A 14,102-nucleotide genomic window follows, 5' to 3' on the forward strand; every position below is an offset into this window, starting at 1 on the left:
GGTAGACAGCAAACTCTTTCTAGACATCTTTCTCTACACACCGGTAAATAAACACCACACACTGGCTTATACATTTGCATAGCATTGTTAATATGTAGCTACAGTATGAGCTGCTGGGTTCAGGCATATATACTCATGCTTGTGGTGCCCACAGCAAGTAAATAAGGTTGACTAGACTAGATTATTCTTCCTTTAAAGAGATTACTACCATGATTAGTCTCACTGGGAACTGCCCGTCTAATTACCCAGCTAGAAGAGTGCCTAACGGAGTAACTACACACACAGACACCAGTAATTCTGATGCAGCTTTGATTGGTTCGTCTTTCACTCTCTGTCTCATACTCATGTGGGAGACTTTCTCAGGACGAAGCTGTACCCTCCCCTCCTGATTATACTTTATTTGCAAACTTGCAAAGTCTTTGTTCCAAATGAATAAATTCTACCCAGTTGCTGTCATCTGCAATTCCTCTCTTGATTGTGATTATAAAAAAAACAAAAATTAAAAATACAATAATGTTTGCATAATTGTATTTAAAGAAAATTAATGCCAATTTTGAAATTAATGCAACCTACTTGGGATAGCAGACAAAATTGCTAAGTGCACAAATAGAGACTTGTGTACAAAATGCCCCCACACAATTGGACATGCTCTCACATTCTGTGTGCACACAACATGACACACACACACACACACACACACACACACACACACACACCATCTGAGAGTGTTGGCTGCGAACAGCTTGGCCACACCACAGAGAGCAGAAGCAGGGGCATATGTCAGTGTGATGGTCTTTTTGGTTTCCCCGGCGACATAAAGGTTGCCTGGCTTCGTGTCCTTGGGGCAAATGGTGTGTGTTCATGTTTGAGGGGGAGCTAGAGCGAGAAGATGTGTTGTGTTCATTTGTTTGGAGCTTGAAGAAAAATTTGTGTTATTGCATTTTCTTTTTTCATATTGCTTGAAAATAAGGTATAATTATACTTATGTATGTCTCAGATTCATATTAACGTGTAGGAAAACCTGGAAACATCCAAATTGATGTTTCTTTGTTTTCTTGGGATCAGAGTAACGGGTGGGGTCAGGTGAAGGTGAGGCAGGGTTAGGCATTAAGTAATTAGGTTTAAGCTTGTTTTAAAGGTTTACAGGCTAAGCTTAGCGAAATATCAGCTAAGGTAATGTTTACGGAAACAGGGTGTGTGTGTGTGTGTGCTTGCAGAAGAAAGGAAGTACAAGTGTCACCTGTGTCCTTACGCTGCAAAGTGCAGGGCTAACCTCAATCAGCACCTGACCATCCACTCTGTCAAGCTGGTCAACACAGATGCTGAGCAGATCGTCAGCGCTGTTACAGCCGACTCTACTGAGCGCAAGAACTGCCCCTACTACTACAGGTAGTAATAACAGACCTAAACACAACACAAACCTCTGTTTAGGGTGTCTTAAGCCAATATCATTAAATTGGAACTAGGCCTGGGCCTAATTATGGCAATTTAATCAATCCTAATCCTAAAATGTGCTGCTAAATGCACAGTTAAATCCTAATATATTTTTAAATTTCATTTCACTAATCTGTTATCTTTTGTGAAACAGTTATTTGAACTTAAAGGACTAGTTTGACATGTTAGGACCTGTGCTTATTTTTGTTCTTTCCAAAAGTTGCATGAGAAAATCAATACCATACTCATTATCTGATCCTCTAAATTATTATTTGCAGTTTGGTTGTTACCTTAGCCTAAAACTGAGGAAAGCGCTAACCTGGCGCAGTCCAGAGGTAAAAAACAGCCCATAAACGGCTCTTCAGTTTGCTAACTAACACATTAATTTTGGCTTTACAAGCGGAACTATTTCTTGGTCAGGCGTAGCGAGTTTGAGCCTGCATTGATCAAAAGGCACCCTCACAGTGATGAAAAGAGTCCATAAAATGTAGACATTTTGATGGAAGTACTGTTTTTTTTACATTTTTAACTAGAAAGTTTTATGAAGATTTGAAATATACTTTCTAAATTTGTGTTGTCAAAGGATAGTTATGATTTAGAAGCTGAAACGTGCTGTTTCTCTGGGTATCTGGAGACTCAGCACTCGCTCACGAATTACATACATTCAAGGTACAAGCTGCAGCTAATAGTTTCCCTGCAGGCATAATGTTGTTGATGCAAATAGGCATAATTCCCAAAATTTTGGGCCACTGCTTTAATACTTTCGTGTTGCTAATGATTTCAAATAAGTTAAATCTTTTTAAAAAGTGTTTTTCAGAAATCCCAATCATAAAATAAGAAATGTGTCCACACTGTACCACTTACCAATTTATGTAGGCATAATATAACACTTAAACTGACAGCCCCTCTCCTCGTTCTCGCCATCTTCCTTCCTTTTCCTCTCTGTTCTCTGTCCAGCTGCCATGTGTGTGGTTTCCAGACGGAGCTGAACGCCCAGTTTGTCAGCCACATGTCGCTCCATGTGGACAAGGAGCAGTGGATGTTCTCACTCTGCTGCAGCGTCTGTGATTACGTCTGCATGGAGGAGAATGACATGAAGAACCACATTAGTACTGGACATGCAGGTACAGATTCCTCAGTATTGTTGGTGGTCCACTGGTTCTGAGCAATAAGATAATTCATCATCATTTAGTCCACTTTTTTCTGTTAAACAATTTTAGATATTCATCTGATTTAATCATTTTAGCTTCAGTGTAATGTTGTGTTTCATCTTGCTTTTGCAGGGTTCTCAAACATGTACTAGATAGTAGTAAAGTACACAATTCAGCCTCTAGAAAAATGATTTATGGAGTTATTTTCAAAATTACTCTCACATGTTAGAGTAGGAGGTAAGTTCCACACTGTAGCTCTTGTTCACAGCTTAGAATAGAAACACAGTGCAGTATTTGGACAGTGACACATTTTCTATTGTTTTGGCTCCATGCACCAACACATGGTGTTGAAATTTACACAGTGCCTGAGGTTAAAGAACCTTTGGCTCCGAGGTTATAGGTGCTTTTATGCATAATTGGCCCAAATCTTTAATAGCAAAGTAGGGCAAGTTTTAACATTGTTGAATGAATCTGTGTGTAAATTGAATTTAAAAGCCAAGGCTTTATCCCCATATTAAGAGTTTTACGTGCTCATGTTTTGAAAAAGCCAAAGATATTTTGTTTACTATCATACATATTTAAAAAAAATGTGTCTTCTTTCTTAAAAGACACATTTAGCTAATGATAAAATTCATTAGCTAAATTACTGCCAATGTTCACCTGACTTTTAGTTTCATCTTATAGGACCACCACAAGGAAAAAAGTGACAAATATTTACAGATTGTTCTTTATTGGCCTGGCTTTTTTACAGTGATTACCACATTCATAAACACACAGTTGACTATCAGTTCAGAGGACAGAGAGAAAGACGGCCAGAAGAATAGAGTTTCACAAACAAGCCTCCTCCATTCGACCTTCTTTGGACATTTTTAAAAGCTGCAGGTCTGAACTCCTAGTGGTCGATACAAGTGTTTTTGTCTAAAACAGCTTTGTCTAGTTTATTGCTGATGTTTTGCTCTTTCACTGTTCCTCAATATGTGTGTGTTGTTGTTGTGTTTATGTGTGGGTGGGTGGGATTGTCCGGCCTAGACAGCTGAGGGGTCTTTCAGAGGCCACAGTGGCCTTGTTTATCTGAGAAGGTTGGCCCTTATCGTGCCTGAGGGGGAAAAAATCAATAGGCCTTGGGTCCTTTGGAGACAAGCTGGGTTTACGATGCCACTGTGGCCATCTTTAAAGTCTCTCAGTCGGACTTGGCATTTATCTCAGTCCTACAAGAAGGACAATGCAAGCAAGTACACAAACATACAGGAGGATTTTATAGTCACCTTTATGAACAAGCAGATTTGAATAATTTTTTTTTGGATAAAGTGTCTAAACTTGAGAAGCTCATGTGAGTAGTGCACCACTTAACTGAGACCCAGGTAAATTGTAAAAACCTATGTAGGTATCTGTTTGAATGGACACATCCAGGCAAGTGATGGCATGCCCCTCAGCAGGTGTCACAGTTCAAGCTTGACCTCCTGTAACAACTCTGCATTGGGGAAAATATTGGGTGGACACCCATGTTAGTGGGAGGAAAGGTGAATAATGTGACACCATTACTGCAAATCCATCCCTTCATATTTGGAAAGACAGAGTGATCTTTATTTCTGTTCCTATAATCATTTGCAAATTAATACCACCTTTTTTTTTAATGGGGGGGGGATTAAAACTAAAGAATTTATTTAATGCACACAGTTTTTTTTTATTTAGCAGGGGGGATTTTTAAATACACTACTAAGTTAAGGCTTAGGTTTGCTTTGCCCTACATGCAGTTTCAGTGTAAGGGGATGCAAATAACACTGCACATTCAGTAAGTAAAAATTTTGTATTATCATCATAAGCAACAAAATGTCAAGTAATCAATATTAAATAATATTACATGATCTATATTTCATAAATAAGTAAATATAGTAAAGAAAAATGAAAAAAGTGATAAATAATTAAAAATGTTCTTTACTTTTTACTTTAATCTTTACTCTCTCATTTCAAAATGAAGGCCTACTAACTTTTGCACATTACTGTATATGAATAATTCTGTCCAGAGTTGAGGAAATTGCTTGCCAAAAGTAATATATTACTGTCAATTAAAAGTACTAAATTATAATATTACTTTCAAAGACAGCAATTTTTTTCAATTTTAGTTACTTTAGCAAAGTCCAAGAATTAACATTTGGACCGATTAGAAACAAAAATTATGGAACCTTTTACTGTACAAAAGTACCTGCCAAATGTCACCTACAGGTTTAGCCCAGCGCTAAACCTGCTTCAACACAAAATTAGCTGCACCTGAGCTCATACCTAACTGAAAACTCACCGCTCATGCTTTGACAGATACCGCTATTGTTTTATAAATACTGTTGGTACTATCCACACATCCTCCATCACATTTTTAAAAGCCTCCCCAGTGGTGGGGATTCATCTCCAACTGCTATGCACCTTCCAGCTACAGAATGGGGAGACATTAGTTTCTGCGCAGTCTGACATGAAATTGTCAAGACAAAACACTGTACCCCACCTGAAGTGCTTGGCACAATCCCAAAACACAGATGTAGAATCCAGATCTGGTAATTACCTTTAGTTAAGTTTTAAAAAAAAAAAACACAATATGGTTTTTGAACATGTTGTGTGTTACTGCATAGAGGAACCTTTTATAATGTTACTTAACTTATAAGGTAATGTGTTTTATTACTGTGTTACTATGATCATATATATTACGTAATGCATTACTTTGGTAATGTGTTACTCCCCTACACTTGTGAAGTCACAGATGTTATTCAATAAAAGAGAAAATTGAATATTTGTAAGCTAAGTTATATTTCAAGGTCAATGCCCACTGGCTCAGAGCAGCATGTTTTTTTTTTTTTTTTTGCTTTTACTTGGTTTCTGTGGAATCAGCCTTTAGAATACTGTAAGACATGCTCTAAGACAAATTACATAGATGTTATATACTGCAGAGAGGACATGCTCAGTCTGGTTCACAGCTGCATTCAAAATAAAGCGAAGACTGTATATTTAGATTCAATTAGATGCAATTAAACATCCTTTAATATGATAGAATTCCTTGTGTATAAAAAAAAATGTGCGCTTCGTGTGTACATTCTGCTACATTCAGAGTCAGTTCTGTGTGCATGCTTGTATTAAAAGATAGGTCAACCATTTTAGGATCCGTGCTGCCTTTTCTTTCTCCGTTCACTCCCTCCTGAGTGAATGCCCTTTGTTGAGCTGTGCCCTGAGATGCTCCCGCCATCTTAGCTCCTTCGGCCATGACCCATGCTCCTCACCCCTCCCCATCTAATTCCCTCTCTCTTCGCAGTGAATTGCAGACTTAGTGAAGGGGATCAATAAAAGCACACTGCTTCTTGATTGGACTGGCAGCAAGGCCTTAGTCAGAGCACAGGACTATCAAGGCTGCCTGCTTGTATTCCGTTTTTGTGCAGTCAGTGTGTATACGTGATGACAAGGTTCTTGAAACAAATTTTTCTGCTTGAAGTATAAACCACAATTTCTATGTTTGTGCCGTTTTTTTTCTTTAGAGTTGGAGCTAGTACAGTTTTTGCCCTACAGTGCTTTGTAATGATTTCTGTCATGTTGTTTCCAGGTCTAACCTCAAGAAGTCCCTTAAGTGAGACCAAGAGCACCTCCTCGTCCCTCTCGGCCCTCAGCGATTCACTCAACAGCTCGGAGAGCGGAGACCTCACCCACAGTAATGAAGAACTCAAGAACCTGCTTGCTCCACCTTCTTCTGCAGGCAGCCAGTCCAGCTCCGGAAGCCACTCAGGATCAGGAACTGAGGACAAGTCTGAAAAAGGCAAAGAAATGTTAAAGCTTTTGTAACCAGATATATGGAATCGTTTAAAACCCCTAAACATTTTAATTTAAAATGTGATCAAGTTTCCACAACATAACACGAAAATTATTTAAAAGAATGACTATAGGTGTTGTTTATTAAATATTTAACACTGCAACTTACTTGAATTAAAGGAAGTGTGGTGCTAAACAGCTGGAAGGCAAAGCAAACTTAACTGGGAATCCTGCCTATATATCTCATAATAATTACATCCAAAGTATGTTGGTGGGCAAAGTTTTTGACATTTGTCTATATCTGAACTCCTTTTGTGTCTGTTTCTAGAATCACTCGAAGATTTCAGTTATATTTACTCTTAAGAGCACAACGCAATTCTGCTTACTAAAATGATCATATTAAAAATATTTAAACCGACTTGGTGGTAACTCACATTTCCCTCCTGTTTCTGCCCTCTCCAGGCTTCGAGTGTGTCTTCTGCAACTTTGTGTGCAAGACACGTAGCATGTACGAGCGGCACCTGCAGATCCACCTCATCACGCGAATGTTTGAGTGTGACGTCTGCCACAAGTTCCTTAAGACACCTGAGCAGCTGCTGGAGCACAAGAAGTGCCACACTGTCCCCTCCGGAGGGCTCAAGTAAGGAAAGCAAGTACAGACAGAGGTTCCTAACTCCACCTGTCCTCCCCTGCCTCAACCCTACCCTCTCCAGTCACTACACACAAAAGTACATACACATTCACAGACCATGGCCAAAGGGTGCAGTAGTTACATATTTAAATTTGGCATTCAGTAAAAGGTAAAACTGAAGCTCTCAGCTGGGAACCTACTGTAAGTGCAAAGTAATCTACAGTTTAATTAGAATGTTCGAATAAAAGCTAATTGTAAGGTCCATACAGTTGATACCTGTAAACTTAATAATAATAAGACAGACACATACATGCATTAATTTCAGCCACTTATCCTGAATTTGATAACGTCACTTTAGTTCATTATCTGCAGCCAGCACATGAAACGATACAAGCTGTAGTTTTGCTTGACAGCCTCTCTTGGCAAGTAGAACTTATTAGACAGTGGTCTATGAATCTGCAGTGGCTGTTCTGAACAGAAGGGAGAGTGGAACATAGATGGAAACGGGCTTCCCCTCAGGGTCTGTTGTTTCACTGCCCACAGCTAACAGCCCGTGCCAAAGAAAAATATCTGAAAAAAAAAAATACGTGCATTCCAGAAACCTGCTTTCCCCCCAACACAGACACTCAATATACTGTACGGGTTGTTATATAAAAATCTGTTGGCATAGAATATAACAAGTTAGAAGCCAGTTCACACACTGTGGAAGCACAAATGTCAGCTGATCACATCTGTACGATCATAGACTGGATACTGACACTCAGTTTGAATGTCTATCGTAACAAAAATAATAGGTTCTTTCAGGCTTATACATCCACACATCTAAAACACAGCAGGCATTTTTGGCGGAAAAAATTACCAAATAAAAAGGTTGCATCCCAGACACTCCAGAATCATATACAGTGTACAAAAATAATGAACTAAAACATGTGTATGCATATTAGATTGTTAATAAATAAGGCAGCCCTATTGTTTGTGGCTCTGGTCCCTTCACATGCTTTCCTCTTTATCTCTATATCCTAGTCCCACAGGAGCCTTTGTTGTGCTGTAACATGTTTATTTCCCATTTCAGGCCTGTCAAGCTAAAGTAAAGCCCAGCTGTTTGCCTCAAAATTCACAACACACACTGATGATGATTTGGTCTAGTCTCAGTATTGTCACAAACATTCAGGGTGGGGAAAAAGGTGCTAGGCATACAAATAATAATAAAAAATACAAAAAGTCCCTAATGTAGGGCATTTTGTTAAGGTTCACTTCAGCCTTTTTTTTGTTTTTGAGTTCTCATAACTCCAGTCTGTGCATGTGCAGAACCATTGATTACCATTATGAATATCACCTCATCTTGTCATAAACAAAATCTGTGTTCTACATTTTTTTTCTGTGCAGCCATCAGTGGAGTTAGGATGTTCTCAAAATTGCTAAATGGTAGCATTTCACTGAATATATATACTAGGAAGCTGGCAACAGAGTTACACTGACTTCTGTTTATTACAAATTCTTTGGATAATAGACCACAAACACACAAGAAGCCCCTTCATAGCTCAAAGACCCTCACACAGCATCTCTTAATCATTAACAACTAGGACTTGTGGCTAGCTGTAGTGTGTGATTTATTTATTTGTTTCCTAACAATTTGTGATATGTCTTTTGTCTGGTTGAAATGTTTTTGAAGCCAGAGATTGATTTCTTTAAGCCATAATTCAAAAGAAACAAGTAGTGGATATGTTAGTCTCTTTTTATTTGATTTAGAAAAGAAAAAAAAACGGAAGAGAGAAATACATTTTTTGTTTGTTTGTTTAAAATGTTCATAAATCTGCTTTAAATTACCTGATTTGGTATAATGTTATATTTTTGTTATACAGTCAGTTTTTTAAGGTTTACACAGTCTCTTAATTTATCTAAATCACGTTTACTGTATATTTTGTAGCAGAAGCAGGATTTAGTCAAGCACTTGGAGAAAAAAGTTAATGCATCTTCAGGGCAAATTGGTTTTTAGTTTTCAGTCATTTTCTGACCCCTAAGTCCAGATCAAGACTTCCCCCTCCCCAGTCCAGTGCGTACACCTGTATACACTGCAATGTAAAGTGTTTCTATATATGTAGGAGTGTTTAGCAAGGGAGAGAGGGCCTTGACCATTTCGAGGTTTTTCTGAGGTGATTCTGTTCTGCAGGGTTTGTGAAGCGCTTTGGGGCCCAGAGCAGATGAAAGGTGCTATTTAAATGTAAGTGCCACTCCATTCCTTCATTTCCCTTCATGTCCTCCTGCTCCAGTCTTTGCTCCAGTCTTTGCTCCAGTCTTTTCTCCAGCCTGTCACCCCACCTCCCTCTCACACACACATACCCGATCATCTCAGTTCTCCCATCATTAAACTGCCACACATACCAACATGAGAACACAGAAACATACTTGAAACACACTTTTCCTTTACATGTCCTCCTCCTCTTCATCATTTTGTGCTGTTAAATTTCAAGTTGTGTTATGTAGCTTTGAATGTACACGTCCCCTTCAACTGTCTTTGCTTTTGTGTGTTGTGTCCTTCCCCCCTGCCTTGATTCCTTTTTGTCACATTATCCAGGTGCCCTTTCTGCATCTACTCCACCAATCGTCCAGCGGCCATGGAGTGCCACCTTAAGACGCACTGTAAGATGGAGTACCGCTGCCGCATCTGCCAGGGACTGTGGCCCGACCAGGCCTCATTGGAGGCCCACATGCGTGGGCACCGCCTGGGCAATCACTACAAGTGTGAGCAGTGTGGCTACTTGTCCAAGACGGCAAATAAGCTGATCGAGCATGTGCGTGTGCACACGGGTGAGCGGCCCTTCCACTGCGACCATTGCTCTTACAGCTGCAAGCGCAAGGACAACCTCAACCTGCACAAGAAGCTGAAACATGCGCCGCGCCAGACTTTCGGCTGCCAAGAGTGCCCTTTCACGACCACACACCCCTTTGTTTTTAGCCGCCACCTCAAGAAACACCAGAGTGGTGGGTCAGGGGGACTGGATGGAGGTTTAGCAGGAGGAGAAGATGAGGAGGAAGATGAGGAAGCAGGAGAGGAGGAACTGCCTCTCGAGGGAACTTCACCAGGGTGTTTGCCATTCCGGAAGTGCCAGGAGAGCTTCCTGTTCAGCAGAGGAGGAGGGAGCAGTGGAGGGAGTGGCAGTAACAGCCCCCTGATGAGTCTAACAGCATCCGAGGCGCTCCAGTCTGTTGCCCTGTCACTCAAACTGGGCAAGTCCCATCAACTGGACCCCTCTGTCCCTCTGCACTGTTTAGTCAGCGATGCCACCAGAAACCCCAGTGGTCCTAGCAGCAGCAGCCCCTCCCTCTTTGTTTCCTCCTCCCACCACATGTTTGAGCAGTACAGGAACTGCGACCAGGCTCACCTGATCCCCCTCACCACCCTTTTCACCCATAACAGCCGCTTCACATTCCACTCACACCCCCACTCCAGATGGTGGCCCGCCACATCTCCTCTCCTCTTCTCCTCCAAGTCGGCCTCCCCCACCCGCTCTCCCCCTTCACCCACCTCCCACAAACACTCCTTCCTGGCCTACCTGGGACTGATGGAGACGGCCAAGACTGTTTGACCTCGCCCTCCTCCTCCTCTTTCCCTCGCTGTTTCCCCTCACTCCTTGGATGGTGGTGTGAATGACACTTGACCACTGCAGTGGGAGCATAATTTTTTTCCAATCAAACCAGCAGAATAAGCTGGACCAGACAAACATATTGAAGAAAAGAAAAAACATTTATAAGAGAAAAAGGCTGTACATGCTAAAAATGCATTTATATCGAAAAAGCTGCTTTTCTTATCAGTTCTATCAATTGAATTATTACTACTTCAACTACTACTCTCTATTACCTTTTATTTTCTGTTTTTAAATGTCTGAATGACCTGGACCCAGTTGCATTATCTGAGGAAACTAATGTATGTCAGTTTTATAGATATTTTTCTTTAGTCGTTTGACCATGAGTTCAAAAAGACTAAACAAAACTTGCAAGTGCTATATTTTAGTGCATTTTTGTCTATTGCTATTATGCATCAAAATAGCATGCCTGTTTCTGTGTTTCAATTAGCTTTGACGTCATTAGAAAGCAAAATTTGACATATTGAGAAGTGTAAACGGTGCAACTTGGATAGAACCAATGAAACGGAATGCTTTTCATTGAAAAAAGGCACGTTTCCAAAGCAACGCCTCAAACCACGCACTTATTTATCAATCTTGTACATAGTTTTGTAGCCTTTCCCATCTTTGATTTTTTTTTTAATTTTTTTTTTTTTTTTTTTGTATAATGGTGAAACCATATTATGCATAGCTGCTGCCTGATATCACATCTGTCTCAGAAGAAATGTTTAGACTAAATAGGTTACTTTCTAATTTTTTGTAAGCTCAACAAACAGGATATAAGCTGTGCTAATGTAAATATTGACAATATTGCATCTGACCTATAAGAAACATTTATTACTAATAATTTGAATATAAATGTTAAATGTCGACGTTGCACCAATTGCAAGGGAATAAGCAGTGAAAACACAGAAACATACAAATGCATGACAAGGTGGAAACATTAATTATTTCTGAGACCAGGTGGATATCAGTGCAGCATTATATGCAGCACTATGTATCACGCACCTATACTTAGAAGAGATATATGAGAACTGTTTTGTGGAGGTGACCAGCTCTGGGTTAGCAAGCTACCTACAGCCAGGGTCACCACAGGCCGATTCAATGGTGCTTTTTGGAGCTTTTTGTAATTTTTGTGTACAAAAAAAGAAGAAAAAACTGTTCCAAAATGACTTGAATGAATGTATTTTTGTTTATGTACATGGAAAAAAGCGATACAGAAGTGTGGACAGGGACGTCTTCTGTGCTGGTTAAGACGGGAAAGTTAGTGTGTTTGGTGGCCTTCTGTGTCTATTTTTGTTTTGTTTTTTTGTCTCATTAATTTTTTACTTTTTTTTTATACTGAGCCTTTTACATCATAAGCATTTTCTACTAACATTCATAGCTAACCCATTGTGAGAAAAAAAAATCTCCTGTAGGTGCAATGATGAAGCAAAGCCAGCATTGTGTTCAGTGGCACAGGCTTCTGTTAGGCCGGCAGACATGGTACTGCTTTTTACCCCCTCCTCCCTCTTGTCAACATTTAATTGCACTTACTGTAGTTACACTTCAAGCCAACCGCACTTGAATAGATTTGTTTTGTTTTGTGTTTTTTTTTTTTTTTTTTCTTCAATTGCAAACTTCGATCTATCACGTCACAATAATGTGAAGTAGAAAGTAGTTGCTGGAAATGGCTCTATGAACACCCCTTACCTTCACATGTAGTCATTTCTCTTAGTGCAAAAGGGTCTGCTTCTGCGAAATCTGAGAAAGTAAATGAATACAAATTGCATGAATTAGACAGTGGAGGTCAAGCTCTCCCTGGGAACTAAAGGTCTCAGGCTAAATTGTGATAGCCAATTTTGCACAGTGCTGCACTTTTTGATTATGAGAATACAGTATGCATTTATCCGCAAAATGCTCAAAAAGAAGTATGTTTTGCAAAACGGGGGCAGCACAGTACCCGCATTTTATTTCAAAAAAAGCTTTATCTGTTATTGATTGCGCATTTGTTGCTATGTGGTCTTTAAGCCAAAATCCCTTATTTGTAAAGGGATTATTTTTTATTTTCCCTATTGTTTCCTTTTTTCTGTTTTACTCATGCATTTCCTTATAACAAATTGTTGCTTTTTGTTTATTTCTACACAAATCATGTCAGAAAATGTTGATTGGACAGAGAACAGGAGTTGTCAAGACCAAAATGTTACTTGTTGCAGGATGTGATGTTAGGATTTAATCCGTCACGACCTGATCTGGAGCAATTGCCTCCTGGATTGTCTCCCCCTTTACACTGCTGTTTGTTCCTCTTTGCTCTGTTAATGTCTGGCATGCTGTTTCTGGAGTGAATAGAGCATCAATCCAACACACACTCTCCTTGTACTATCTACGTTATCTTTTATACTCTAGTGCCACTTGGTGGAAGGAAACCACCTGAGACTTCTGAGAATGAGTTAAACTAATTGTCAGGGTCTAAAAGAAAAAAAGAGAAGAAAAAGAATGTGTCCCCTTCTGACACAAATGTCTGCCTTTTAATGCAGTGTAATCATGAATGGCTGCACTTCTTTATTTCCCACCTACCCCCAGTGTAATAGGCAACAGGGCTGTATCCTTCTGAAAAACTGTTTTCTTAAGCACTTATTCTGTTTATTTTGCCCAATTGTGCGCAGCACAGTGACTTTTTTTTTTTCTCTCTCAACCTTGACTACCTTTTCAGCACTTCAGAGTATGCATGACATTACCCTCGCTCTAGTTCTTTAGGACTTGTGTTTAAAAACTAACTCCCTTGGTTGCATTTAGTTTGCATCACACTGCACTGTCTACAATCAGTTCATTTTAAGTTCAGCTGTATTTTATGATTAGAAAAGGCTCAACTATGTTATCTTTTGGCACTTGTTAAAAATTGGTATGTGCTGTACAAAGCTTTTTTTTATTACTCCATTGTTAAGGCTGTACAGGGTTGTGACGATAACTGGTAAATAGAAAATTTGTACTTTTTTGGTTTTGTATTTGTTTTGTTGGGCATCACTTTATGTTAAACTTGCCAGATCTAAATGTAACAGGATTTGAAAGTAAAGCTTACATCAGATATTACATCAGTTGTCTGTGTTATCTGTTAATGTATTATCAGATTTTTTAAAAATTGAATGGTATCTCTTCTTCACTTTGCTAATTAAAACAAATGGTTCCCTTCATATTATTGTCTGAAAAACTATGAATGAATTATTAGAAAATTGATACAGAAAATTTAATCTAAAATACTTCCCATCATACCTATTGATTGATAACTATTGTTAGTTCCAGTTCCATTTTATCTGACTAGTATTTGTCCCACCGATTAATCTTGGTGGATTAAGTTTGGTGATTGAAGTCATATACAAATATTAAGGTTTTGCACAAAGTTTATTCTTGACTTTATAAATGTGGTTTAACAATTTTAACTCAAGATCCATATTTGAAAATGAAAATAAATTTTCTGTCTAACAACAGTATTAGCCATCAGTG

At 39.2% G+C, this 14,102-nt stretch overlaps 1 protein-coding gene across 4 annotated transcripts in view; it reads left to right on the plus strand.

Annotated features, from left to right (window-relative positions):
* The window catches only part of znf827 (zinc finger protein 827), a 72,013-nt gene extending 58,322 nt beyond the window's left edge, over nt 1–13,691 (plus strand). For 2 of the 4 annotated variants that reach the window (XM_067496583.1, XM_067496584.1), the window contains 6 exons: nt 1–43; nt 1,218–1,389; nt 2,392–2,558; nt 6,166–6,375; nt 6,831–7,008; nt 9,575–13,691. The exon at nt 1–43 is cut by the window's left edge and continues 95 nt beyond it. In XM_067496583.1, the coding sequence (XP_067352684.1) occupies nt 1–43; nt 1,218–1,389; nt 2,392–2,558; nt 6,166–6,375; nt 6,831–7,008; nt 9,575–10,586 (1,782 nt within the window). In that variant the 3' untranslated portion in view covers nt 10,587–13,691. Of the gene's footprint in view, nt 44–1,217; nt 1,390–2,391; nt 2,559–6,165; nt 6,376–6,830; nt 7,009–9,169; nt 9,221–9,574 lie in introns of all 4 variants that reach the window. The other 2 variants (XM_067496586.1, XM_067496585.1) reach the window with 2 other exon arrangements.
* The last annotated feature ends 411 nt before the right edge of the window (nt 13,692–14,102 follow it).

Source organism: Channa argus, chromosome 3, assembly GCF_033026475.1.
Source record: "Channa argus isolate prfri chromosome 3, Channa argus male v1.0, whole genome shotgun sequence".
Classification (NCBI taxonomy): Eukaryota; Metazoa; Chordata; class Actinopteri; order Anabantiformes; family Channidae; genus Channa; species Channa argus.